Here is a 23,936-nt window from a genome sequence, read left to right as displayed (position 1 = left end):
CACCGCGTCGTGTCGTGACACGCGTGACCCCGTGTGACCCCTCCCCTCCGACCCCTCCCCTCCCCCCAACGGGAGGCGCCTCCCCCGTTCCCGTCTCCATGGCAACGACCCCACGTGTCTCCATGGCAACACTCCCCCCATCACCCTCCGCGGCCGCCAGGGGGCGCCCTCCCCCCTCCCCAAGCCCCGCCCACTCGGCTGATTGACAGGAAGGGGCGGAGCCAAATGCACAAGAACTGTCTAATCAGCGCTCAGGCCCCGCCCACGCACAAGAAGCCCCGCCCCTCCGTCGACGTGATGTCACTTCCTGTCCATCCAGGTGGTGGCGGCCATCTTGCTGAGAGAAGCCACGCCCCCTCTGTCGTGGTGGGCGTGGCTTGATGAGGCCCCGCCCTCTGCTGTGTGGGTGGGGCTTTCTCACGGCCAATGGGAGGGCAGGGGAGGGGCCCCAAGCCCCGCCCACAGCCCGGGAGTGACGCCTCAAAGCTTTGGAAGCTCCGCCTCCCCCAGGGGAAACCACGCCCACACAGGAATGCCACGCCCACCAGGCCAAGACACACCTGGTTGGGGCAGCCACGCCCCCCCAGTGTCAGGCCACGCCCCCAGGGAGCATCTCACCTGGAATAGGCTCCTCCCCCCTGCGTTAGGCCACACCCCTCGGCGAGCCAAGTCCCATTAAGCCCCACCCCCTGAGTGAGGTCACGCCCACCGGCATCCGGGGTCCCCCCCTTCCCGCCTGGGGGGCTCCTGGGAGGGGAGGGGGAGGGGGAGGGGGCCCAGGCAGCATTTTGGGGCAAATTCACCCATTTTTGGGGTCCCCCCATTCCTGTTCGCCCCGCGGGGGCGGAGCCTCGGGGGGGGTGGGCGTGTCCCCCCATTTTTTTGGGTGGTCTCCCCCGTTTTGGGGGTCCCGCCCCTCCCCCCCCCCCTTTCTCATACCTTGTAGTAGGCGGGGGGAGGGGCGGCGGGGGGGAGGGGCAGGTCCCGCAGGGGGGTGGGCGGGGCCGGGGCCGTGGGGGCGGGGCCGGGCCCCTCCCCCCCGGGGGGTCTTGGGGGGTCTCCGGGGGCGTCGCCGCCGCCACCACAGGGCCCCCCCCGCCCCCACCAGCGCCAGCAGCGCCGCCCCTCCCCCGCGCCCCCCCAACACCGCCCCCCCCCGCGCGGGGGGAGGGCCCGGCCCCGGCGGGCTCGTCTGATTGGCTGAGCCTGGGGAGGGGGGGAGGGGTCAGAGGGGGGGGGTCTCAGGTCTGGGGGAGGCCCCGCCCCGCCCCTCCCCCCCTCCCCCCCCCTTACCTGTCCCATCCGGGTCCGGAAGAGGCTCCGCCCCGGGGCCTGTTGGGGGGTGGGGGAGGGGTGAGGAGGGTGGGGGCGGGGTCAGTATGGGGGCGGGGTCGGGGTGGGGGAGGGGCACTCACGCTGCCCCACGCGCAGGGTGACCCTCATGGCCCGGGTCAAACAGGCCCCGCCCTGGCGGTTCTCCAGCCCCTCGGGGGTCCCGTCCGACGTCGCTGCGGGGGGGGGAAGGGGGGGTTATGACGTCAGCGATGACATCATCGCCCTCCACGCCCCCCCATGTGACATCACGCCCTGACCACACCCCCCGGTGATGTCATCGGCATACCCTGTGATGTCACACCCCCCCAGTGACGTCATCGACTGCCCCCGGTGATGTCACAGCCCTCGTCCGTCACGTGAGGGGTCGATGACGTCACAGGGACCGTGATGATGTCACCTCCCCGTGACGTCACCCCCGATGATGTCACTGCCCTCCGGCACCTCCCCGATGACGTCGCCAACCCCCGATGACATCACCGCTGCTTCTGATGACGTCATCGCCCTGATGACGTCCCATGAGACGCCCTGATGACGTCACAGGGACCTCCTTGACGTCCCAACACCCTCCTATTTCTGTCACCCCAACAACCTCCTCTGAACCTCTGATGTCACCACCCCCATGACGTCATCACTCCCCTGATGACGTCATTGCCTCCATGACATCACAGGGCCCTCCCTGCTGCCCCAACCACGTTCCCAACACCCCTCCAAACACTCCCCAAAATGGCCCTCCCCAATGACATCACCACTCCCCCAATGACATCACCGCCCCTTCTGATGACATCACCACTCCCCCAATGACATCACCACCCCTTCCGATGACATCACCACTCCCCCAATGACATCACCACCCCCGATGACATCACCACCCCTGATGACATCACCGCCCCTTCCGATGACATCACCACTCCCCCAATGACATCACCACCCCCGATGACATCACCACTCCCCCAATGACATCACCACTCCCCCAATGACATCACCACCCCTGATGACATCACCACCCCTGATGACATCACCACCCCTTCCGATGACATCACCACTCCCCTGATGACATCACCACCCCCGATGACATCACCACCCCTGATGACATCACCACTCCCCGATGACATCACCACCCCTGATGACATCACCACTTCCCTGATGACATCGCCGCTCCCCTGATGACATCACCACTCCCCCGATGACATCACCGCTCCCCTGATGACATCACCACTCCCCCTCATGACATCACCACTTCCCTGATGACATCACCACTTCCCGATGACATCACCACTCCCTGATGACATCACCACTCCCTGATGACATCACCACTCCCAGTGACATCACCACTCCCCCGATGACATCACCACTCCCCCGATGACATCACCACTCCCTGATGACATCACCACTTCCCTGATGACATCACCACTCCCTGATGACATCACCACTTCCCTGATGACATCACCACTTCCCGATGACATCACCACTCCCTGATGACATCACCACTCCCCCGATGACATCACCACTCCCCCGATGACATCACCACTCTCCCGATGACATCACCACTCCCCCGATGACATCACCACTCGCCCAATGACATCACCACCCCTTCCAATGACATCACCACTCCCCCGATGACATCACCACCTCCAAGGTCACCACACCTCGATGACATCACCCCGACCACGACGCCAACACCCCTCCCAACCTCCCCCTTCCCTCCTTCCTCCCCCCCCCCCCCCCGCCCTCCCCCAACCCCCTCCCGCGGCCCCGCCCCCCCCGCTGACGTCACGGGGGCGCTCACTGATGATGTAATAGTCGTGCAGGCGGCGGAACTCGTGGCCCCAGAGGTTGGGGCTGAACTCCTGGAACTTGATGGTGAAGCGCACGTCGCGCTGGGGGCGGTCGCAGGTGAGCAGCAGGGTGGGCGCGGGGGGCACCTGGCACCGCCGGGCCTGCGCCCCCCCCACCAGGTACAGCTTGTAGTACTCGTACCCCGCCCCCCCCGGGCACACCAGGTCCAGCCGGTCCCCGATCTGCGGGTACAGCACGTACCCCCCGTCCGCCAGGAACCTGGGGGGGGACACGGGGGGGGCGTTTAGGGGGGCACTGAGGGGGTAGGATGTACCCCCCGTCCGCCAGGAACCTGGGGGGGGACACGGGGGGGATGTTTAGGGGGGCACTGAGGGGACAGAATGTACCCCCCGTCTGTCAGAAACATGGGGGGGTGACATTTGGGGGGGCACTGAGGGGGTAGGATGTACCCCCCGTCTGTCAGAAACATGGGGGGGTGACATTTGGGGGGGCACTGAGGGGGTAGGATGTACCCCCCATCCGCCAGGAACCTGGGGGGGGACACACGGGGGGGGGCGTTTAGGGGGGCACTGAGGGGGCAGAATGTACCCCCCGTCCACCAGGAACCTGGGGGGGGACATTTGGGGGGCACTGAGGGGGCAGAATGTACCACCTGTCTCCAGGGACATGAGGGGGGGACAGGGGGGGATGTTTAGGGGGGCACTGAGGGGGTAGGATGTACCCCCCGTCCACCAGGAACCCGGGGGGGGCACAAGGGGGTCGGGGGGTGGGGGTGACACTGGCGGGGGTGACACCGGGTGACCCCACGGGGGGGTCCCGCCGTGCCAGTGCCAGGGGCGGGGACACGGGGACACCCCCGCCGGGCGCCCCCCGGCCCCGGGGCCCCCCTGCAGACGCCCCTCCCCCCTCCCGGACCCCCCACCAGGCGGGTGGGGGAGGGGCGGCGGCGGCAGCGCCGTTGCCATGGCGACGGCAAACGCTGCCCATCCCCTCCCCCCCCCCCCCCCACCCCGGGGGGGGGGAGAAACCAGGGCCGGGGGCACCCGATGGGGGTGTCACCGTGTCCTTGGGCCTGTCACCGTGTCCCCCCCCCACGGGGTCACCGGTGTCACCCCCCCGTGACAGTCGCACCCGTCACTGTGCCACCACAGGTGTTGTCACCCCGTGTCACCCCCCATGACAGTCGCACCTGTCACCGTGCCACCACATGAGTTGTCACCCCCACCGTGTCACCCCCACCGTGTCACCCCCACTGTGTCACCCCCACTGTGTCACCCCCACCGTGATGATGTCACCCCCCCCGGATGTGTGACACCTGTCACGGTGTCACACTCACCATGTCACCCGCACTGGGATGGTGACACACCTGTGACGGTGTCACACACACACACAGTGTCACTCACGGTGTCACTCACGGTGTCACTCATGGTGTCACAGAGTCACAGTGTCACAGTGTCACACACACAGTCACAGTGTCACACGGTGTCACACAGCCACTGTGTCACACAGTGTCACATGGTGTCACAGTCACTGTGTCACTTACAGTGTCACTCACGGTGTCACACACACAGTCACGGCGTCACAGTGTCACACACACACACAGTGTCACTCACAGTGTCACTCACGGTGTCACACACACACAGTGTCACTCACAGTGTCACTCATGGTGTCACAGTCACAGTGTCACTCACAGTGTCACTCATGGTGTCACAGTCACGGTGTCACACACACAGTCACGGTGTCACAGTGTCACACACACACACAGTGTCACTCACAGTGTCACACACACACACAGTGTCACTCACGGTGTCACACACACACAGTGTCACTCACAGTGTCACTCATGGTGTCACAGTCACGGTGTCACACACACACACACAGTGTCACTCACAGTGTCACTCATGGTGTCACACACACACAGTGTCACTCACAGTGTCACTCATGGTGTCACAGTCACGGTGTCACACACACAGTCACGGTGTCACTCATGGTGTCACAGTCACGGTGTCACAGTGTCACACACACACACAGTGTCACTCACGGTGTCACTTATGTTGTCACACACAGTCACGGTGTCACAGTGTCACAGACAGTGTCACAAACACACAGTGTCACTCACTATGTCACTCACCGTGTCACACTTATGGTGTCACACACACAGTGTCACACACAGTCACGGTGTCACACACAGTCACGGTGTCACGGTGTCACTCACAGTGTCACACACACAGTCACAGTGTCACAGACACGATGTCACACACACAGCGTCACACACAGTCACGGCGTCACAGTGTCACACGGTCATGGTGTCACACACACAGTCACGGTGTCGCCCGGGGTGTCACCCCCACGCTCACGGTGTCACACACAGGGCCGTCGTGTCACCTCTCACAGTGTCACCCCACCTGTGTCACCCCCCCCCCACATGGTACATGTCCCCCAGCATCACCCTGTCCCCCCCCCCTTGTTGTCACCCTCAGTGTCACACCTGGTGTGTCCCCCCCTCGTCACCCCCAGTGTCACCCACACAGTGTCACCCCCTTTGTTGTCACCCTCAGTGTCACCCACACAGTGTCACCTCCCTCGTTGTCACCCTCAGTGTCACCCACACCTCAAGCCCCCCCCTGTCTACCCCCAGGACCCCCCAATCCGTCCAGATTCCCTCGACCCCCAAATCCTCCCAGTCCCCCCCAACATCTTCAGCCCCCCCCAGTCCCTCAAGACCCCCCAGACCCCCCCAATCCTCTCAACTCCCCCCCTGACCCCCCCCCCCCAGTCCTTCAGGACCCCCCAGACCCCCCCAATCCTCTCAACCCCCCATTGCACAAACACCCTTCAGCCCCCCCAGATCCCCCCACCCCCTCAAGACCCCCCAGTTTCCCTCAGCCCCAACCCGACCCCTCCAGCCCCCCCCCAGTCCCTCAAGAGCCCCCCCAAACCCCCTCAGCCCCCCTCAATCCCCCCTAAGACCCCCCAGACTCTCAAGACCCCCCCCAATCCTCTCAGCCTCCCCCGGACCCCCCAAACCCCCCTCAGCCCCCCCAGACTCCCCGATCCCTCACCTCCCCCAGCCCCCCAAGACCCCCCAGACTCCCCCCAAACCCCTCAGACCCCCCAATTAATCTCGAGGGGGTTCCCCTCCAAACCCCCCGATGCCCCCCAGCCCCTCAAACCCCCCCGGTCCCACATGTCCCCCAGCCCCCCAAGACCCCCCAGACTCCCCCCAATCCCCCCAGCCCCCCCCGATTCACCTCGAGGGGGTTTCCCCCCAGCCCCCCCAGTGCCCCCCGAACCCCTCAGCCCCCCCCAACACCCCCAGACATCCCCGATCCCTCATCTCCCCCAGTCCTCCAAGACCCCCCAGACTCTCCCCAATCCTCTCAGCCCCCCAAAACCCCCCAGACCCCCCCGATCCCTCATCTCCCCCAGTCCCCCAACACCCCCCAGACTCCCCCCAATCCCCTCAGCCCCCCCAATTCATCTCGAGGGGGTTCCCCTCCAAACCCCCCGAACTCCTCAGCCCCTCAGCCCCCCCCAACACCCACAGACCCCCCCGATCCCTCATCTCCCCCAGTCCCCCAAGACCCCCCAGACTCCCCCCAATCCCCCCAGCCCCCCCGATCCACCTCGAGGGGGTTCCCCCCAGACCCCCCGGTGCCCCCCAACCCCTCTGAACACCCCCAGACCCCCCCAATCCCTCATCTCCCCCAGTCCCTCAAGACCCCCCAGACTCCCCCCAATCCCCTCAGCCCCCCCAGCCCCCCCGATTCACCTCGAGGGGGTTTCCCCAACCCCCCTGTGCCCCCCCCAACCCCGAAAACCCCCTAACACCCCCAGACCCCCCGATCCCTCATCTCCCCCAGTCCCCCAAGACCCCCCAGACTCCCTCAATCCCCCCAATCCCCCCAGCCCCCCCGATCCACCTCGAGGGGGTTCCCCCCACCCCCCTCAGCCCCCCCCCGACCCCCAGCCGCCCCCCCCCGCCGCTCACCGCCGGTTCCCGGTGTGCCAGACCACCGGCTCCAGGCTCAGCCCCGCGGCCCCCGCGCCCAGCACGGCCACGAGCAGCGCGGCCGCCCGGCCCCACATCGCCCCCCGAGCTGGGGGGGCGACCCCCCGCGCGCCGGGAAGCGCCAGCGACCGCCCGGACCCCCGGCCGAGCCCCCCCGGTCCCACCCACCCCCCCCAAAAAAACCCAGCCCGGACTCGAACCCGCGTCCCTCCGGGGCCGCCCCGGCTGCGACCGCGGCGGCGGGGGGGGCGGGGCCTCCGGGAGAGGGGCGGGGCCAGCGGTGGGGGCGTGGCTTGGGGGAGTTAATGAGGGGCGTCGTTTGTCAAAAAAGGGGCGGGGTTTGGGTAAAGGTGGTGCGGGGTGAAAGGGGTGTGGCTTCGGGGTGTAAATGAAGGGGGTGTGGCCAAGGGAAGGGGCGTGGACTGGGGTAAATGAGGGGCGTGGTTACAGAAGAGGGCGTGGTTTGGGGGTTAAATGGGTGTGGCTCGGGGAAGTTAATGAGGGGCGTGGGTATCAAAAGGGGCGTGGTTTGGGGGGTAAATGAGGGGTGTGGTCACTGAAAAGGGCATGGTTTGGGTATGGGGGTGCAGGAGTGGGAGGGGCGTGGGGGGGAGGGGTTGGGGGGGTAAATGAAGGGGTGTGGTCATGGGGGTGCGGTTTGAGGTAACCGGGGCGTGGTCAGAGGGGGCGTGGCTTACATCAAGGAGGGGCGTGGCTCAGTTTGTAAAGGGCGTGGCTTGGGAGGGGAATGGGCGGGGTTTGAGCTTGAGGGCACTGTCAAAGGGGGCGGGGCTTGACTGAAGGGATGCACTGGAAAGGGGGCGTGACCCTTTAAAAGGGGGCGTGTCCAGGGGAAGGACTGGTCCCGCCCACAGACCTACCCGCGGGGTGGGCGTGGCCACACGGCGGGGGCGTGGCCACCGCCGCCAGCCGCGGGGCCCCATTTAAGGCCCTCCTGGTGACGTCACAGCCCTGCCGTTGCCATGGTAACGGGTGAAGCCGCTCAGAAACAGCCCCGCCCCCTCCGCCCCGCCCCCTCCGGGGGGGGAGCCTCTTAAAGGGGCAACGCCCAAACAGAAGGGGTGGGGACCGCTGAGAGGGTGGGGGAGATTTTGGGGGGTTGGGAGGGTTTTGGGGGGTGTAAGGAGGGAATTGGGGGGTGTAAGGAGGGTTTTGGGGGGGTTGGGGACCCCCACCCGTGACGGCCCACGCGGGTGACAGACGGTGACAGTCACGACGTCTTTAGTACAACCAGACCCTGGGGGTGACAATCGGGGTCCCCGGGGGGGGGGGTGAAAGCTGAGACCCCCCAAGGGGTCAGTCCTGGTGTCCCCAAGGGGTGACAATCAGGGTCCCCGGGGGGGAGGGGGAAGCTGTGACCCCCAAGGGGTCAGTCCTGGGGTCCCCAGGGTGTCACGGGGTGACAGTCGGGGGTCCCCAGGAGGGGGGAGCTGCGACCCCCCCAAGGGGTCAGTCCTGGTGTCCCCAAGGGGTGACAATCGGGGTCCCCGGGGGTGTCCCCAAGGAGGTGACAGTCAAGTGTCCCTGGGGGGGGGGGGGTGTGGGGTGTCCCAATTGGTGTCCCTGGGGTGTCCCCATCAGTGTCCCCAGGGGGGTGACAGTCAGTGTCCCTGGGGGGGGTCAGGGGTGTCCCAATTGGTGTCCCTGGGGGGGGGGGGGTCAGGGGTGTCCCAACTGGGGTCCCTGGGGTGTCACACGATGTCCCCAGGGGGGGTGACAGTCATCACACAGTCCCGGTGTCCCCGTCCCCCACAAAGGTGACCCTTGTTGCCATCAGGGGGGGTGACAATCGCTGTCCCCGGGGGGGGTGACAGTCGGTGCCCACCTTCCCGCTGTCCTCAGGGGTGTCACAGCCGTTGTCCCCAGTGAGGTGACACCCCCAGGGGGGTGACAGTCGGTCTCCGTGGTCACCGTGTCCCCAGGGGGGGTGACAATCCCAGTGTCCTCAGGGGGGTCCCAGCCGCTGTCCCCAGAGAGGTGACACTCGCTGTCATTGGGGGGGTGAGGGTGTCCCCACAGGGGTGACAATCTGAGGTCCCGGTGTCCCCGGGGTGTGTGACACTCGGTGTCCCCAAAGGGGTGACAATCAGAGGTCCTGCTGTCCCAAGGGATGTCCCAGCTGGTGCCCCTGGTGAGGTGACACTCACTGTCCCCAAAGGGGTGACAATCAAAGGTCCTGCTGTCCCCGGGGGTGTCACAGCCGGTGTCCCCAGAGAGGTGACACTCGGTGTCCCCAGAGGGGTGACACTCAGAGGTCTTGGTGTCCCCAGGGGTGTCACAGCCGGTGTCCCCAGGGAGGTGACACTCGGTGTCCCCACGGGGGTGACAATCAGAGGTCCCGGTGTCCCCAGGGCGTGTGACACTCGGTGTCCCCAAAGGAGTGACACTGGGTGTCCTCAAAGGGGTGACAATCAGAGGTCCCGGTGTCCCCAAGGATGTCCCAGCCGTTGTCCCCAGAGAGGTGACACTCAGTGTCCCCACAGGGGTGACAATCAGAGGTCCCAGTGTCCCTGGGGGTGTCACAGCCAGTGTCCCCAGAGAGGTGACACTCAGTGTCCCCAGGGGGGGTGACAGTCGGTCTCCACGGTCACCGTGTCCCCAGTGAGGTGACACTCGCTGTCCTCGGGGAGGTGACACTCGGTGTCCCCAGGGGGGGTGACAATCAGAGGTCTCGGTGTCCCCAGGGTGTGTGACACTCGGTGTCCCCAGGGGGGGTGACAGTCGGTCTCCACGGTCACCGTGTCCCCGGTGAGGTGACACTCACTGTCCTCGGGGAGGTGACACTCGGTGTCCCCAGGGGGGTGACAATCAGTGTCCCCAAGGGGGTGACAGTCGGTCTCCATGGTCACCGTGTCCCCGGGGGTGTCCCAGCCGCTGTCCCCCGGTGAGGTGACACCCGCTGTCCCCACGGGGGTGACACCCAGAGCTCCCGCTGTCCCCGGGGGTGTCCCCGGGGGTGTCCCAGCCGCTGTCCCCGGGGGGGGTCGGGTCCCCACCACCAGAGCTGCAGCCGATTGTCCCCCCCCCGGGGGTGGCCCGTCCTCGGTGTCGGTGTCGGTGTCGCTGTCCCCGTCCCCGTCCCAGGGCGCCGGGAAGAGCCGCTGCCCCGAGGCCGTGGCCAAGAGGGGGAGCCCGGGGTGGAGGCTGGGGGGGGGGGACACATAAGGGTTGGGGGGGGTCCCAAATGTTTGGGGGGGTCCCAAATGTTTGGAGGGGTCCCAAATGTTTGGGGGGGGGGGAATTCCCAGATTTTGGGGGGGGGGTCCCGGGTATTTGAGGGTGTTCACAGATGTCTGGGGGTCGGGGGGGGTCCCAGATTTTTGGGGTGGGGTCCCAGGTGTTCAGGGAAGGGGTCTCAGGTGTTTAGGGGGGGTGTCCCAGATGTTTTTGGAGACTCCCAGATTTTTTGGGGGGGTCCCAGATTTTTTTTTCGGGGGGTCCCAGATTTTTTGGGGGGGTGTCCCGAGATGTCTAGAGGTGGGGGGGGGTCCCAGATTTTTTGGGGGGTGTCCCGGGTGTTTGAGAGGGTTCACAGATGTCTGGGGGTGGGGGGGGGGTCCCAGATTTTTTCGGGGGGGTCCCGGGTGTTTGGGAGGTCCCAGATTTTTGGGGGGGGGTCCCGGGTGTTTGGGGTGTCCCAGATTTTTGGGGGGGGGGTCCCGGGTGTTTGGGGGGTCCCAGATTTTTTGAGGGGGTCCCAAATTTTTGGGGGGTGTCCCGGGTGTTTGAGGGTGTTCACAGATGTCTGGGGGTCGGGGGCGGGTCCCAGATTTTTGGGGGGGGTCCCGGGTGTTTGGGGGGTCTCAGATTTTTGGGGGGGGTGTCCCGGGTGTTTGGGGGGGTCCCAGATTATTTTTTGGGGTGGGGGGTCCCAGATTTTCGGGGGGGTCCCGGGTGTTACCTGGTGCCGTTGACGCAGTCGTGGAGGGCGCGGAAGCGCAGCCGGGGGGGGCAGCACGGGGGGGTCCCCGGGCCCGGGGGGGGTCAGGGTGTCCCACACGGTGACAAAACCATCGGTGTCACCGCTCACCATGAACCGCCCCGACCTGGGGGGGACGGGGGGCAGGGGAGCACTTGGACCCCCCAAAAGGGGACCCAGGTGTCCAAGAAGCCCCAAATTCCCCCCCAAATGGTGATCCAGGTGTCCAAGACCCCCAAAAACCACCCTAAAAGGTGTCCCAGGTGTCCAAGACCCCCCAAATGGTGACCCAGGTGTCCCAGATCCCCCAAAAACCACCCTAAAAAGGGATCCAGGTGTCCAAGACCCCCCAAAAGGTGCCCCAGGTGTCCAAGACCCCCCAAAAACCACACTAAAAGGTGATCCAGGTGTCCAAGATCCCCCAAACTCCCCCCAAAAGGTGTCCCAGGTGTCCAAGAAGCCCCAAATTCCCCCAAAAGGTGACCCAGGTGTCCAAGACCACCCAAAAACCACCCCAAAAGGTGTCCCAGGTGTCCAAGAAGCCCCAAATTCCCCCAAAAGGTGACCCAGGTGTCCAAGACCACCCAAAAACCACCCCAAAAGGTGTCCCAGGTGTCCAAGAAGCCCCAAAACTCTCCTCAAAAAGAGACCCAGCTGTTCAAAACCCCACAAAACCACCCCAAAAGGTGTCCCAGGTGTCCAAACTCCCCCCAAATGGTGACCCAGGTGTCCAAGACCCCCCAAACTCCTCCCAAAATGTGTCCCAGGTGTCCAAGAAGCCCCAAAACCACCCCAAAAAGTGATCCACGTGTCCCAGACCCCCCAAACTCCTCCCAAAAGGTGTCCCAGGTGTCCAAGACATCCCAAAAACCACCCTAAAAGGTGACCCAGGTGTCCAAGAAGCCCCAAAAACCACCCCAAAAGGTGTCCCAGGTGTCCAAGACCCCCCAAACTCCCCCCAAAAGGTGTCCCAGGTGTCCAAGACCACCCAAAAACCACTCCAAAAGGTGTCCCAGGTGTCCAAGACCACCCAAAAACCACTCCAAAAGGTGTCCCAGGTGTCCAAGACCCCCCAAACTCCCCCCAAAAGGTGACTCGGGTGTCCAAGAAGCCCCAAAACCACCCCAAAAGATGTCCCAGACCCCCCAAACTCTCCCTCAAATGTGTCCCAGGTGTCCAAGACCACCAAAAACCACCCCAAAAGGTGACTCAGGTGTCCCAGAACACCCCAAACTCCCCCCAAAAGGTGTCCCACATGTCCAAGACCCCCCAAAAGATGTCTCAGGTGTCCAAGACCCCCCAAAAACCACCCCAAAAGATGACCCAGGTGTCCCAGACCCCCCTAAACTCCCCCCAAAAGGTGACTCGGGTGTCCAAGAAGCCCCAAAACCACCCCAAAAGATGTCCCAGACCCCTCAAACTCTCCCTCAAATGTGTCCCAGGTGTCCAAGACCCCCCCAAAAACCACCCCAAAAAGGTGTCCCAGGTGTCCAAGACCCCCTAAACTCCCCCCAAAAAGTGTCCCAGGTGTCCAACACCCCCTAAACTCCCCCAAAAAGTGGCCCAGGTGTCCAAGATCCCCCAAAAACCACCCTAAAAGGTGTCCCAGGTGTCCAAGAATCCCCAAAACTCTCCCCAATTTTTGGGGGGGGGGGGGGGAAGGGGGTTGTCACTCACGGGTCGAGGTCAAAGGTCACGCGCTGGTTGGTGGCCACCAGCCGCTCCAGGGCCAGCAGGGGGCGCTCAGGAGCCCGCAGGTCCCAGCACAGGATGTGACGCGCCTGGGGGGGCGGGGCCACAAAGGGCCACGCCCATCAGGGCACACGGGCCACGCCCACCAACCATTAACCGCCACTGGGACGTGCCCCTCAGGGCACAGGCCCCGCCCACACACCCTTAAGCCCCACCCACCACACAGGGACACGCCCGACCACAAGCCCCGCCCACAAACCACCAGACACCTCCCAAGCCCCGCCCACAATTCATTAACCACCTCCCAACCAACCCCTGCCCACCCTTTGGCCCCGCCCACCTCTTGGCCACACCCCCAAACCCACCCACAGATTCGCACCCACCTCCTGGCCCCGCCCACCGCCTCAGGCCCCGCCCACCCCCGAGGCCCCACCCACCTTTCTCCCCCCCGCATAGATCCAGGTCCCACATTGGCTGAAGAGCAGGTGGGTGGGCGCGGCCGGGAGGCGGGGCCAGAACGCCACGGCCCCGCCCCCTTCCAGCGGGTACAGCCCCAGGCTCCGCCCATAGGACCCGCAGGCCAGCAGCGATTGGTCGGGGCTCACGGCCAGGCAGCCAATCAGGCCCCGCTGGCCCCGCCCACCCTCTGGGGGGGGGGGAGCAGAGACGGGGGAGTCAGGCCACGCCCCTTTGGGCATGACCACACCCCCTTGGCAAAGGACACACCCCCTTCCTCAAGCCCCACCCCCTTCACAGGAGCTCTGCTGGGCGGGGCTTCTGCTGGACCCCACCCCTTTAAACCCCCTCAGACCCCTCCCCTTTGTGCCCCACCCCCTTAGACCCCTCCCCTTTACATCCCGCCCCCTCAGACCCCTCCCCTTTATGCCCTGCCCCTCTAAGCCCCTCCCTCTCTAATCCCTGCCCCCTTTGCCCTCCCGTTTGTACCCCCCACCCTCGGACCCCTCAGACCCCTCCCCTTTATGCCCTACTCCCTCAGACCCCTCCCCTTTACACCCCGCCCCCTCAGACCCCTCCCCTTTATGCCCCACCCCCTCAGACCCCTCCCCTTCACACCCCACCCCTCAGACCACTCCCCTTTACGCCCCACCCCTCTAAGCCCCTCCCTCCCTAATCCCCGCCCTCCCCTTTACCCTCGTACCCCCCACCCTCGGACCCCTCAGACCCCTCCCCTTTAGGCTCCTCCCCCCCCGGCGCCCCGCCCCCCTAAGCCCCGCCCCCTCACGGCTCAGGGGTCTCTCGTGGCCGCTCCGGCCCGGCCGCTCCGTGGGGAACACCCGGACGGCGCCGGCGAAGCCCCCCACGAGCCGGGACCCGTCGGGGGTGAAGGTCAGGGAGTGGGGGGCCACCGGCTCGTCCTGGGGGGGGGACACACCCAAAATAACCCCCTGGGAACCTCGGGGGGACCCCAAAAACGCCCCTGGGAGACCCCAAGCACCCCTTGGAGGCACCTGGGAGACCCCAAGCACTGGATGCCCCCTGAACCCCCCCCTTACTGCACCCCCTGAGTGTCCCCCCACACCCGAAGCCCCCCAAGAGTTGGGAGCCGTCGGGGGTGAAGGTCAGAGAGTGGGGGGCCACCGGCTCGTCCTGGGGGGGGGGGAACCCAAAATAACCCCCCGGGAACTTCGGGGGACCCCAAAAAACACCCCTGGGAGACCCCAAGCACCCCTTGGGGGCACCTGGGAGACCCCCAAGCACTGGGTGCCCCCTGAACCCCCCCTTACTGCACCCCCTGAGTGTCCCCCCCCAACCCAAAGCCCCCCCAGGAGCAGTTGGGGGTGAAGGTCAGAGAGTGGGGGGCCACTGGCTTGTCCTGGGGGGGGTCACACACCCCCCCTCAGTCAGAGACCCCAAAATAACCCCCTGGCAACCTCGGGAGGACCCCAAAACCCACCCCCTTGGGGGCACCTGGTACCCCCCACCCCCAGTTCCTCCCCCTTCAGTTCCCCCCCACCCCTTGGTGCCCCCCTGGTGCCCCCCCAGTTGCCCCCCACCCGTGGGTGCCCCCCCCAGGTGCCCCCCACCCCCCAGGTCCTCCCCACCCCTTGGTGCCCCCCTGGTACCCCCCAAGTTGCCCCCCATCCCTTGGTGCCCCCCTGGGTGCCCCCCCCCGTTGCCCCCCCACCCCTTGGTGCCCCCCTGGTGCCCCCCCAGTTGCCCCCCACCCCCGGGTGCCCCCCCAGGTGCCCCCCACCCCCAGTTCCTCCCCCCAGATGCCTCCCCTTGTGCCCCCCCTAGGTGCCCCCCCACCCTCAGTTCCTGCCGCCTCAGTTCCCCCCCACCCCCTGGTCCCCCCCCCAGTTGCCCCCCCACCCCTTGGTGCCCCCCCCTCACCAGGTGGTTGTGGGCACGGAAGGACCCCCGCAGGGTCCCATCGAAGGCGTCCCAGAGGTGAACGGGGTTGTCCCGGCTGCTGGAGACCAGCCTGACCAGTACAGACCAGTATGGACCAGTACGGACCAGTACAAACCAGTACGGACCAGTACGGACCAGTATGGACCAGTACGGACCAGTATGGACCAGTACGGACCAGTACGGACCAGTACGGACCAGTACAGACCAGTACGGACCAGTACAGACCAGTACAGACCAGTACAGACCAGTACGGACCAGTACAGACCAGTACAGACCAGCCTGACCAGTACAGACCAGCCTGACCAGTACAGACCAGTACGGACCAGTACAGACCAGTACAAACCAATATGGACCAGTAAGGACCAGTACAGACCAGTACAAACCAGTACAGACCAGTACAGATCAGTGACCTCCCAGGAATCCCCCCTGCTCCCAGTATACCCCCCCAGTGCCTCCCAGTAACAACCAGTAACCCGCCCTTTACCCCCCAGTCCCTCCCAGTAACAACCAGTGACCCCCCAGAACCGCCAGCCCTTCCCAGGATCCTCCTCTAAGGCCCCTGGCCCTCCCAGTTCATCCCAGTAACAACCAGTGACCCTCCCAGTATCCCTCAGTCCCTTCACTGTGCCCCCCAGTCCCCTCCCAGTGCCCCCCAGTTCCTTCCCAGTATCCCCTAGTCCTTTCCCAGTATCCCCCAGTCCCTTCCCAGTCCCTCCCAATGCCCCCCAGTTCCCTCCCAGTCCCTCCCAGTGCCCCCCAGTCCCCTCCCAGTGCCTCCCAAAGCCCCCAGTCCCCTCCCAGTATCCCCCAGTCCCTTCCCAGTGCCCCCCAGTCCCCTCCCAGTCCCTCCCAGTGCCCCCCAGTCCCCTCCCAGTATCCCCCAGTCCCTTCCCAGTCCCTCCCAGTCCCCTCCCAGTCCCCTCTCAGTATCCCCCAGTCCCTTCCCAGTCTCTCCCAATCCCTCCCAGTGCCCCCCAGTTCCCTCCCAGTGCCCCCCAGTCCCCTCCCAGTCCCTCCCAGTGCTCCCAGTCCCCTCCCAATCCTCTCCCAGTGCCTTCCAGTGCTCCCAGGTCCCCCCAATCCCCCCCATTCCCTCCCAGTGCCCCCCAGTCCTCTCCCAGTCCCTCCCAGTGCCCCCCAGTCCCTCCCAGTGACCCCCAGTCCCCTCCTAGTCCCCTCCCAGTCCCTCCCAGTGCCCCCCAGTCCCCTCCCAGTCCCTCCCAGTGCCCCCCAGTCCCTCCCAGTCCCTCCCAGTCCCCTCCCAGTCCCTCCCAGTGCCCTCCAGTCCCCTCCCAGTCCCCCCCAGTCCCCCCCAGTGCCTCCCAGTGCTCACAGGCAGCTGGGGGGGTGTGTGGAGTCCATCAGGGGGTACCAGCTGAAGTCGTAGATGGTGTCACCCTCGGGCACCCGCAGGGCCGGGACCTGCCACCCCCCCGAGACCCCCAGAGTGACCCCAGAGTGACCACAGAGTGACCACAGAGTGACCCCAGAGTGACCACACTGACCCCCAGAGTGACCCCAGAGTGACCCCAGAGTGACCCCAGAGTGACCACAGAGTGACCCCAGAGTGACCCCAGAGTGACCACAGAGTGACCCCAGAGTGACCCCAGAGTGACCACACTGACCCCCAGAGTGACCACACTGACCCCCAGAGTGACCCCAGAGTGACCCCAGAGTGACCACAGAGACCCCCAGAGTGACCCCAGAGTGACCACACTGACCCCCAGAGTGACCACAGAGTGACCCCAGTGACCACACTGACCCCCAGAGTGACCACAGAGTGACCCCAGAGTGACCACAGAGTGACCCCAGAGTGACCACAATGACCCCCAGAGTGACCCCAGAGTGACCCCAGAGACCCCCTGAGTGACCACAGAGATCCCCAGTGACCCCAGAGTGACCCCAGAGTGACCATAGAGTGACCACAGAGACCCCCTGAGTGACCTCAGTGACCTCTAGAGTGACCACACTGACCCCCAGGGTGACCCCAGTGACCCCCCAGGACCCTCAGAGTGACCCCAGAGACCCCCAGAGACCTCCAGGGTGACCCCAGTGACCCCCAGAATGACCACAGAGACCCCCAGAGACCTCCAGGGTGACCCCCAGAGACCCCCCCAGTGACCCCCAGAGACCCTCAGAGCCGCCCCCACCAGCCACCCAAAAAACACCCCCAGGACCCCTCCAGAGACCCCCCCCATCCCACCCCAACCCCCCCAGGACCCCCCGAGTGACCCCCCCAGACCCCCCAAACACCCCCAGAGACCCCCCTATCCCACCCCAACCCCCCCCCAGAGCCCCCCCCATCCCACCCCAACCCCCCCAGGACCCCTAGAGTGACCCCCCCCAGCCCCCCCTAATGCCCCCAGGCCCCCCCGAGGGACCCCCCAGACCCCCCAGGACCCCCCGGGTGACCCCCCCAGCTCCCCCAGGACCCCCCAGAGCCCCCCCCATCCCCCCCCATCCCCCCCAAACACCCCCCAGGCCCCCCCGAGGGACCCCCCAGACCCCCCCAGGACCCCCCAGGACCCCCCCATCCCACCCCAACCCCCCCAGGCCCCCCCGAGTGACCCCCCCAGCCCCCCACCAGGTCGGGCAGGGGCACCCCCGGGGGGGGTCCCGGGGGGAAGGGGAGGTCGAAGACCCTCAGGGTGTTGTCGTCGCTGCAGGTCAGGACACAGGAGCCATCGGGGGCCCTGGGGGGGGGCACAGGGGTGAGACCCCCAATTCCCACCCCCCCCGGGTGGGGGGACCCCCATTTCCCAACCCCCAGGTGTGGGGACCCCCAATTCCCAACCCCCAGTGGCTCCAGAACCCCCAAAAACCCCCAAAGGGACCCCTGAACACCCCTAAACACCCCCCAAAGGACCCCTAAACTCCCCCAAACCCCCCCAGGGGGTCTGGGACCCCCAAACCCCCCTAAAGGGACCCCTAAATACCCCCAACCCCCCCCCTAAAGGGACCCCTAAACACCCCCAAACCCCCCCAAAGGACCCCTAAATTCCCCCAAACAACCCCTAAACACCCCCATTCCCCCCCAGGGTGTCTGGGACCCCCCAAACCCCCCAAAGGGACCCCCAAATCCCCCCAGTCTCCCCCCCAAATCCCCCCTCCCAGGGGCCCTGGGGGGGGATTGAGAGGAGTCTGGGGGTATCTGGGGAGGTCTGGTAGGTGTTGGGGTATTTGGGGGGTTCTGGGGGAGCGTTGGGGGTATTTGGGGGGGTCTGGGGGAAGGTTTGGGAGTATTTGGGGGGGTCTGGAGAGGGTTTGAGGGTATTTGGGGGGGTCTGGAAAGTGTTTGGGGGTATTTGGGGGGTCTGGGGGAGGGTCTGGGGTATCTGGGGGTATCTGGAGGGGGGTTGGGGTATTTGGGGGGTCTGGAGGGGTATTTGAGGGGGTCTGGGGGAGGGTTTAGGGGTATTTGGGGGGGTCTGGGGGAGGGTTTGGGGATATTTGGGGGGTTCTGGGGGAGTGTTGAGGGTATTTGGGGGGGTCTGGAGGAGAGTTGGATGTATTTGGGGGGGTCTGGAGGGGTATTTAGGGGTATTTAGGGGTATTTGGGGGGTCTGGAGGGGTATTTGGGGGGGGTCTGGAGGGGTATTTGGGGGTATTTGGGGGGGTCTGGAGGGGAGTTGGAGGTATTTGGGGGTATTTGAGGGGGTCTGGAGGGGTATTTGGGGGGTCTGAGGGGGGTTGGGGGTATTTGGGGGGGGTCTGGAGGGGTATTTGGGGGGGTCTGGGGGGTCTCTCACCATTTGCAGCCTCGCAGGAAGTTTTGGGGGCGACGCCCGAACTCCTCCCGAGCCCCCCAGACCTGGCGGGGGGGGCGGCCCAGCTCGTAGGGGGGGAACCTGGGGGGGGGGGGGAGAGGGGTGTTAGGGACCCCCCCAAACCCTCAAACTGCCCCCCAAGGGTGTCAGGACCCCCCCCAAACCCTCAAATTGCCCCCCCTTCCCTCAGGGTGTTCGGGACCCCCAAATTTCCCCCCCCCCCCAGAATATCCAGGACTCCCCAAACCCTCCCAACTTTCCCCCCCCCAGGGTGTCTGGGACCCCCCAAATCCCCTCAACCCCCCCCCCAGTGTGTCCAGGACCCCCCAAGCTCCCTCACACCCCCCCCCCAGTGTGCCCAGGACCCCCCCAAACCCCCTTAAACCTCACCCAGGGTGTCCAAGACCCCCCAAATCCCCTCAACCCCCCCCAGGGTGTCCGAGACCCCCCAAATCCCCCCCCCAGGGTGCCCAGGACCCCCCAAACCCCCTTAAACTCCCCCCTCAGGGTGTCCGGGACCCCCCAAACTCCCTCAGAGTGTCCGAGACCCCCCAAACCCCCTCAGAGTGTCCGAGCCCCCCCAACCCCCCTCCCAGAGTGTCCAAGACCCCCCAAATCCCCTCAGGGTGTCCGGGACCCCCCAAACCCCCTCAACTCCCCCCCCCCAGTGTGCCCAGGACCCCCCCAAACCCCCTTAAACTCCCCCCCCCAGGGTATCGGGACCCCCCAAATCCCCTCAGGGTGTCCGGTACCCCCCACATCCCCCCCCAGAGTGTCCGGGACCCCCCAAATCCCCTCAACTCCCCCTCACGGTGTCCGAGACCCCCCCCAGACTCCCTCAGAGTGTCCGAGACCCCCCAAACCCCCTCAGGGTGTCCGGGACCCCCCAAACCCCCTCAAACCCCCTCACGGTGTCCGAGACCCCCCCCAGACTCCCTCAGAGTGTCCGGGACCCCCCAAACCCCCTCAGGGTGTCCGGGACCCCCCAAACCCCCTCAACTCCCCCCCAGTGTGTCCAGGACCCCCCAAACCCCCTCAACCCCCCCCAGAGTGTCCGAAACCCCCCAAATCCCCCCCCAAAACTCACTCGACCGCCTCGGGCTCCTCCGCGGGGGCCTCCTGGGGGGTCCGGGGGGGTCCCGGGGGGTCCCGGGGGGGTCCTGGACCCTCTGGGGGGCTGCGGGGGAGGAGGGGCGAGGTCAGAGCCCCGCCCACACCCCCCCATCCCCCCCTCCGGGGGTCCCAAACCCCCCCAAAATCCCCCCCATTCCCCCATTCCCCCCCCCCCCGCACCTTCCACCGTGGGCGCCGCCATGACACCGCCAGGCCACGCCCACCCCCGTGGCCACGCCCCCTCCGTGACCGTATTGGGAGTAGATGGGGCGGGGCGAGGGGTGGAGGGGCGTGGCCACGGGTGGCTCCGCCCCCCTGAGTGTGGGCGGGGTCGCGGCGTTTCCCGCCAAATAGGGGTTGGGGGGGAGACCCGAAATTTGGGAGCCCCAAATGTGACCCGAAGGGGTTTGGGGGGGGCTGGGGGACCCCAAAATGTGGCCTGAGGGGTTTAGGGGGGGGCTGGGGGACCCCCAAATGTGACCCGAAGGGGTTTGGGGGGGCCTGGGGGGGACCCCAAATGTGACCCGAAGGGGTTTGGGGGGGCCTGGGGGATCCCAAAATGTGACCCGAAGGGGTTTGGGGGGGCCTGGGGGATCCCAAAATGTGGCCTGAGGGGTTTTGGGGGGTCCCCGGGACACCCCGAAAGGGGGTCCCCGGGAAAGGGGGAGGAGCAGCCGATGGGACCCCCCCCGGGGCTGGTTGTGACGTCACCGGGGGGGTGACACGGGGACACCCCCGCGATGTCCCCGGGGTCGTTCCCTCCGCGGGGACATCACACGTGTCACCTCCCAGTTCCCTCCCAGTGCCTCCCAGTTCCCTCCCAGTGCCCCCCAATCCCCTCCCCAGTTCCCTCCCAGTGCCTCCCAGTTCCCTCCCAGTGCCCCCCAGTCCCTCCCAGTGCCTCCAGTTCCCTCCCAGTGCCTCCCAGTTCCCCCAAATCCCTTCCCAGTTCCCTCCCAGTGCCTCCCAGTTCCCCCAAATCCCCTCCCAGTCACTCCCAGTGCCTCCCAGTTCCCTCCCGGTCCCTCCCAGTGCCTCCCAGTTCCCCCAAATCCCCTCTCAGTCACTACCAGTGCCTCCCAGTCCCCTCCCAGTTCCCCCAAATCCCCTCCCAGTCACTCCCAGTGCCTCCAGTTCCATCCCAGTCCCTCCTGGTGCCTCCCAGTTCCCTCCCAGTGCTCCCCAGTCCCCTCCAGTGCCTTCCCAGTTCCCCCAAATCCCCTCTCAACCCCTCCCAATGGCCTCCAGTTCCCTCCCAGTCGCTCCCAGTGCTCCCCAGTCCCCTCCCATTCCCCCCCCCAAATCCCCTCCCAGTCCCTCCCAGTGCCCCCAAATCCACTCCCAGTCCTTCCCAGTGCCCCCAAATCCCCTTCCAGTTCCCCCAAATCCCCTCCCAGTCCCTCCCAGTGCTCCTCATTCCCCTCCCACTCCCCTCCAGTCCCTCCCAGTGCCCCACATTCCCCTCCCAGTCCCTCCCAGTCCCTCCCAGTCCCTCCCAGTGCCTCCCAGTGCCCCCCCGAGGTGCCCGCGGGGTCGTTGTCCCCAAGGGGGGGGGTTTATAAAAGCCCCCGGTGACACTCGGGGGGGGGCTTGTCTCAGCCATGGCCCCCCTCCCCGCGCCCCTGGGTGGCCCTGGTGGCCCCGGTGGTGGCCCTGGGGGTGGCCCTGGTGGTCCCCGCGGCCGTGGGGTACCCCCTGGGCCCGAGGTGGGAGTACTTCGTGCTCACGGTGCGGAACGGGGGGTACTGGGGGACCTGGGGGGGCTTCGAGCTCTGCCCCGGGGGCTCCTTCGCCACCGGCTTCCAGATCAAGGTCCGGGGGGGGGGGCACTGGGAGCACTGGGAGGGCACTGGGAGGGGCCTGGGGGGCACTGGGAGGGACTGGGAGAGGATTAGGGAACAAACGGGGGGTTAGGGGGGACAGGGGGGGACTGGGGGGACTGGGGGGGCTTCGAGCTCTGCCCCGGGGGCTCCTTCGCCACCGGCTTCCAGATCAAGGTCGGGGGGGGGGGCACTGGGAGCACTGGGAGGGGACTGGGAGGGACTGGGAGGGACTGGGAGAGGATTAGGGGACAAACGGGGGGTTAGGGGGGACACGGGGGTGATTTGAGGGGGGACACGGGGGGCACTGGGGGGGCTTCGAGCTCTGCCCCGGGCGCTCCTTCGCCACCGGCTTCCAGATCAAGGTCGGGGGGGGGGGCACTGGGAGCACTGGGAGGGGACTGGGAGGGACTGGGAGGGACTGGGAGAGGATTAGGGGACAAAGGGGGGGTTGGGGGGACACGGGGGTGATTTGGGGGGGGACACGGGGGGAACTGGGGGGGCTTCGAGCTCTGCCCCGGGGGCTCCTTCGCCACCGGCTTCCAGATCAAGGTCCGGGGGGGGGGCACTGGGGGGACTGGGGGGCACTGGGAGGGACTGGGAGAGGATTAGGGAACAAACGGGGGTTAGGGGGGACACGGGGGGTACTGGGGGACCTGGGGGGGCTTCGAGCTCTGCCCCGGGGGCTCCTTCACCACCGGCTTCCAGATCAAGGTCCGGGGGGGGCACTGGGGAGCACTGGGAGGGGACTGGGAGGGGCCTGGGGGGCACTGGGAGGGACTGGGAGAGGGGCGACACGGGAGGGGCTTTGAGGGCACACGGGGGGATTTTGGGGGGGGGCACGGGGGGCACTGGGGGGGCTTCGAGCTCTGCCCCGGGGACTCATTTGCCACCGGCTTCCAGATCGAGGTCCGGGGGGGTCCGGGGGGGCTTTGGGGGGGACAAACGGGGGGTTGGGGGGGACACGGGAGGGGCTTTGAGGGCACAGGGCGGGGATTTTGGAGGGGGGGGGACACGGGGGGGACTGGGGGGACTTTGGGCTCTGCCCCGGCTTCCAGATCAAGGGTTGGGGGGGGGAGGAGCGGGGGGGGTTTGGGGGGGACAAACGGGGGGTTAGAGGGGACACCGGGGGGATTTGGGGGGGATTTGAGGGGACACGGGGGGATTCGGGGGGGGGGAATAAAGGGGGGGAAAATAAAGGGGGGGTCTGGGAGGACCCCGAATTCTGCCCCGGGGGCCTCCAGCTGAAGGGGGAGTTTGGGGGGGCACTGGGGGGCACGGGAGGTTTGGGGGGGCACTGGGGGGCACTGGGGGGGCACGGGAGGTTTGGGGGGGCACTGGGGGGGCACGGGAGGTTTGGGAGGGGGCACTGGGGGGCACTGGGGGGGCACGGGAGGTTTGGGAGGGGGCACTGGGGGGCACTGGGGGGGCACGGGAGGTTTGGGGGGGCACTGGGGGGGCACGGGGAGGTTTGGGAGGGGGCACTGGGGGGCACTGGGGGGGCACGGAGGTTGGGGGGGGCACTGGGGGGCACTGGGGGGGCATGGGAGGTTTGGGGGGCACTGGGGGGCACTGGGGGGGCACGGGAGGTTTGGGGGGCACAGAGAGGGGGTGATGGGGGGGTGATGAGGGGGACACACGGGGGGGGCAGGGAAGCAGGGGGACACAGGGGAGGGGGACAGGGGGGACAGGGGACAAGAGGGGGGACGGGGGGGGCTTGGGGGGGACACAGGGGAGGGGATTTGGGGGGACACCCACGGGGCAGTGATGGGGGGGTCGGGGGGACACGAGGGGGACACGAGGGGTGTGACAGAGTTTTGGGGGGGTCTCCAGGTCCAGGATTCCCAGGGATTTTGGGGGGACGACACGGGACTCAACGGGATCCGGCTGTTCTGCAGAGGGGGGGGCAGCGTCACCTCCGCTGTGGGGCCGTGAGTGACCCAGGGGGGGCCACTGGGGGGGCCTGGGTGGCCACAGGGGGCCTTGCGTGGGTGGCCCTTGGGGGTCCCTCTGGGGTGGCCACTGGGGGGCTGGGGGGGTTGGGGTGGTACCTGTGGGGTCCCAGTTGCCCAGGTGTGGTGACC

At 66.7% G+C, this 23,936-nt stretch overlaps 2 protein-coding genes across 2 annotated transcripts; both read right to left on the bottom strand.

The window, feature by feature from the left end:
• Window positions 1-226: 226 nt before the first annotated feature.
• On the bottom strand, window positions 227-7,221 carry EFNB3 (ephrin B3). Its single transcript, XM_051776742.1, is given in 6 exon segments — window positions 227-993; window positions 995-1,206; window positions 1,294-1,332; window positions 1,416-1,508; window positions 3,122-3,390; window positions 7,124-7,221. Coding segments are annotated over 6 exon segments (771 nt in total). The 3' UTR covers window positions 227-933.
• Window positions 7,222-9,105: 1,884 nt separating this feature from the next.
• WRAP53 (WD repeat containing antisense to TP53) lies at window positions 9,106-21,831 on the bottom strand (the record flags this gene model as incomplete). The annotated part of the gene is made up of 14 exons (XM_051776743.1): window positions 9,106-9,666; window positions 9,950-10,309; window positions 11,067-11,211; window positions 12,762-12,865; window positions 13,214-13,422; window positions 14,020-14,152; window positions 15,132-15,222; window positions 16,486-16,574; window positions 17,737-17,845; window positions 18,902-19,000; window positions 20,007-20,096; window positions 20,213-20,471; window positions 20,599-20,843; window positions 21,725-21,831. Coding segments are annotated over 13 exons (2,016 nt in total), but the record flags the coding sequence as incomplete, so codon positions are not given.
• Between the last annotated feature and the right edge of the window lie 2,105 nt (window positions 21,832-23,936).

This window comes from Manacus candei, unplaced genomic scaffold (genome assembly GCF_025592945.1).
Source record: "Manacus candei isolate 608988 ecotype Guabito, Panama unplaced genomic scaffold, ASM2559294v1 h1tg000614l, whole genome shotgun sequence".
Classification (NCBI taxonomy): domain Eukaryota; kingdom Metazoa; phylum Chordata; class Aves; order Passeriformes; family Pipridae; genus Manacus; species Manacus candei.
This window is presented reverse-complemented; position numbering and strand designations above follow the sequence as displayed.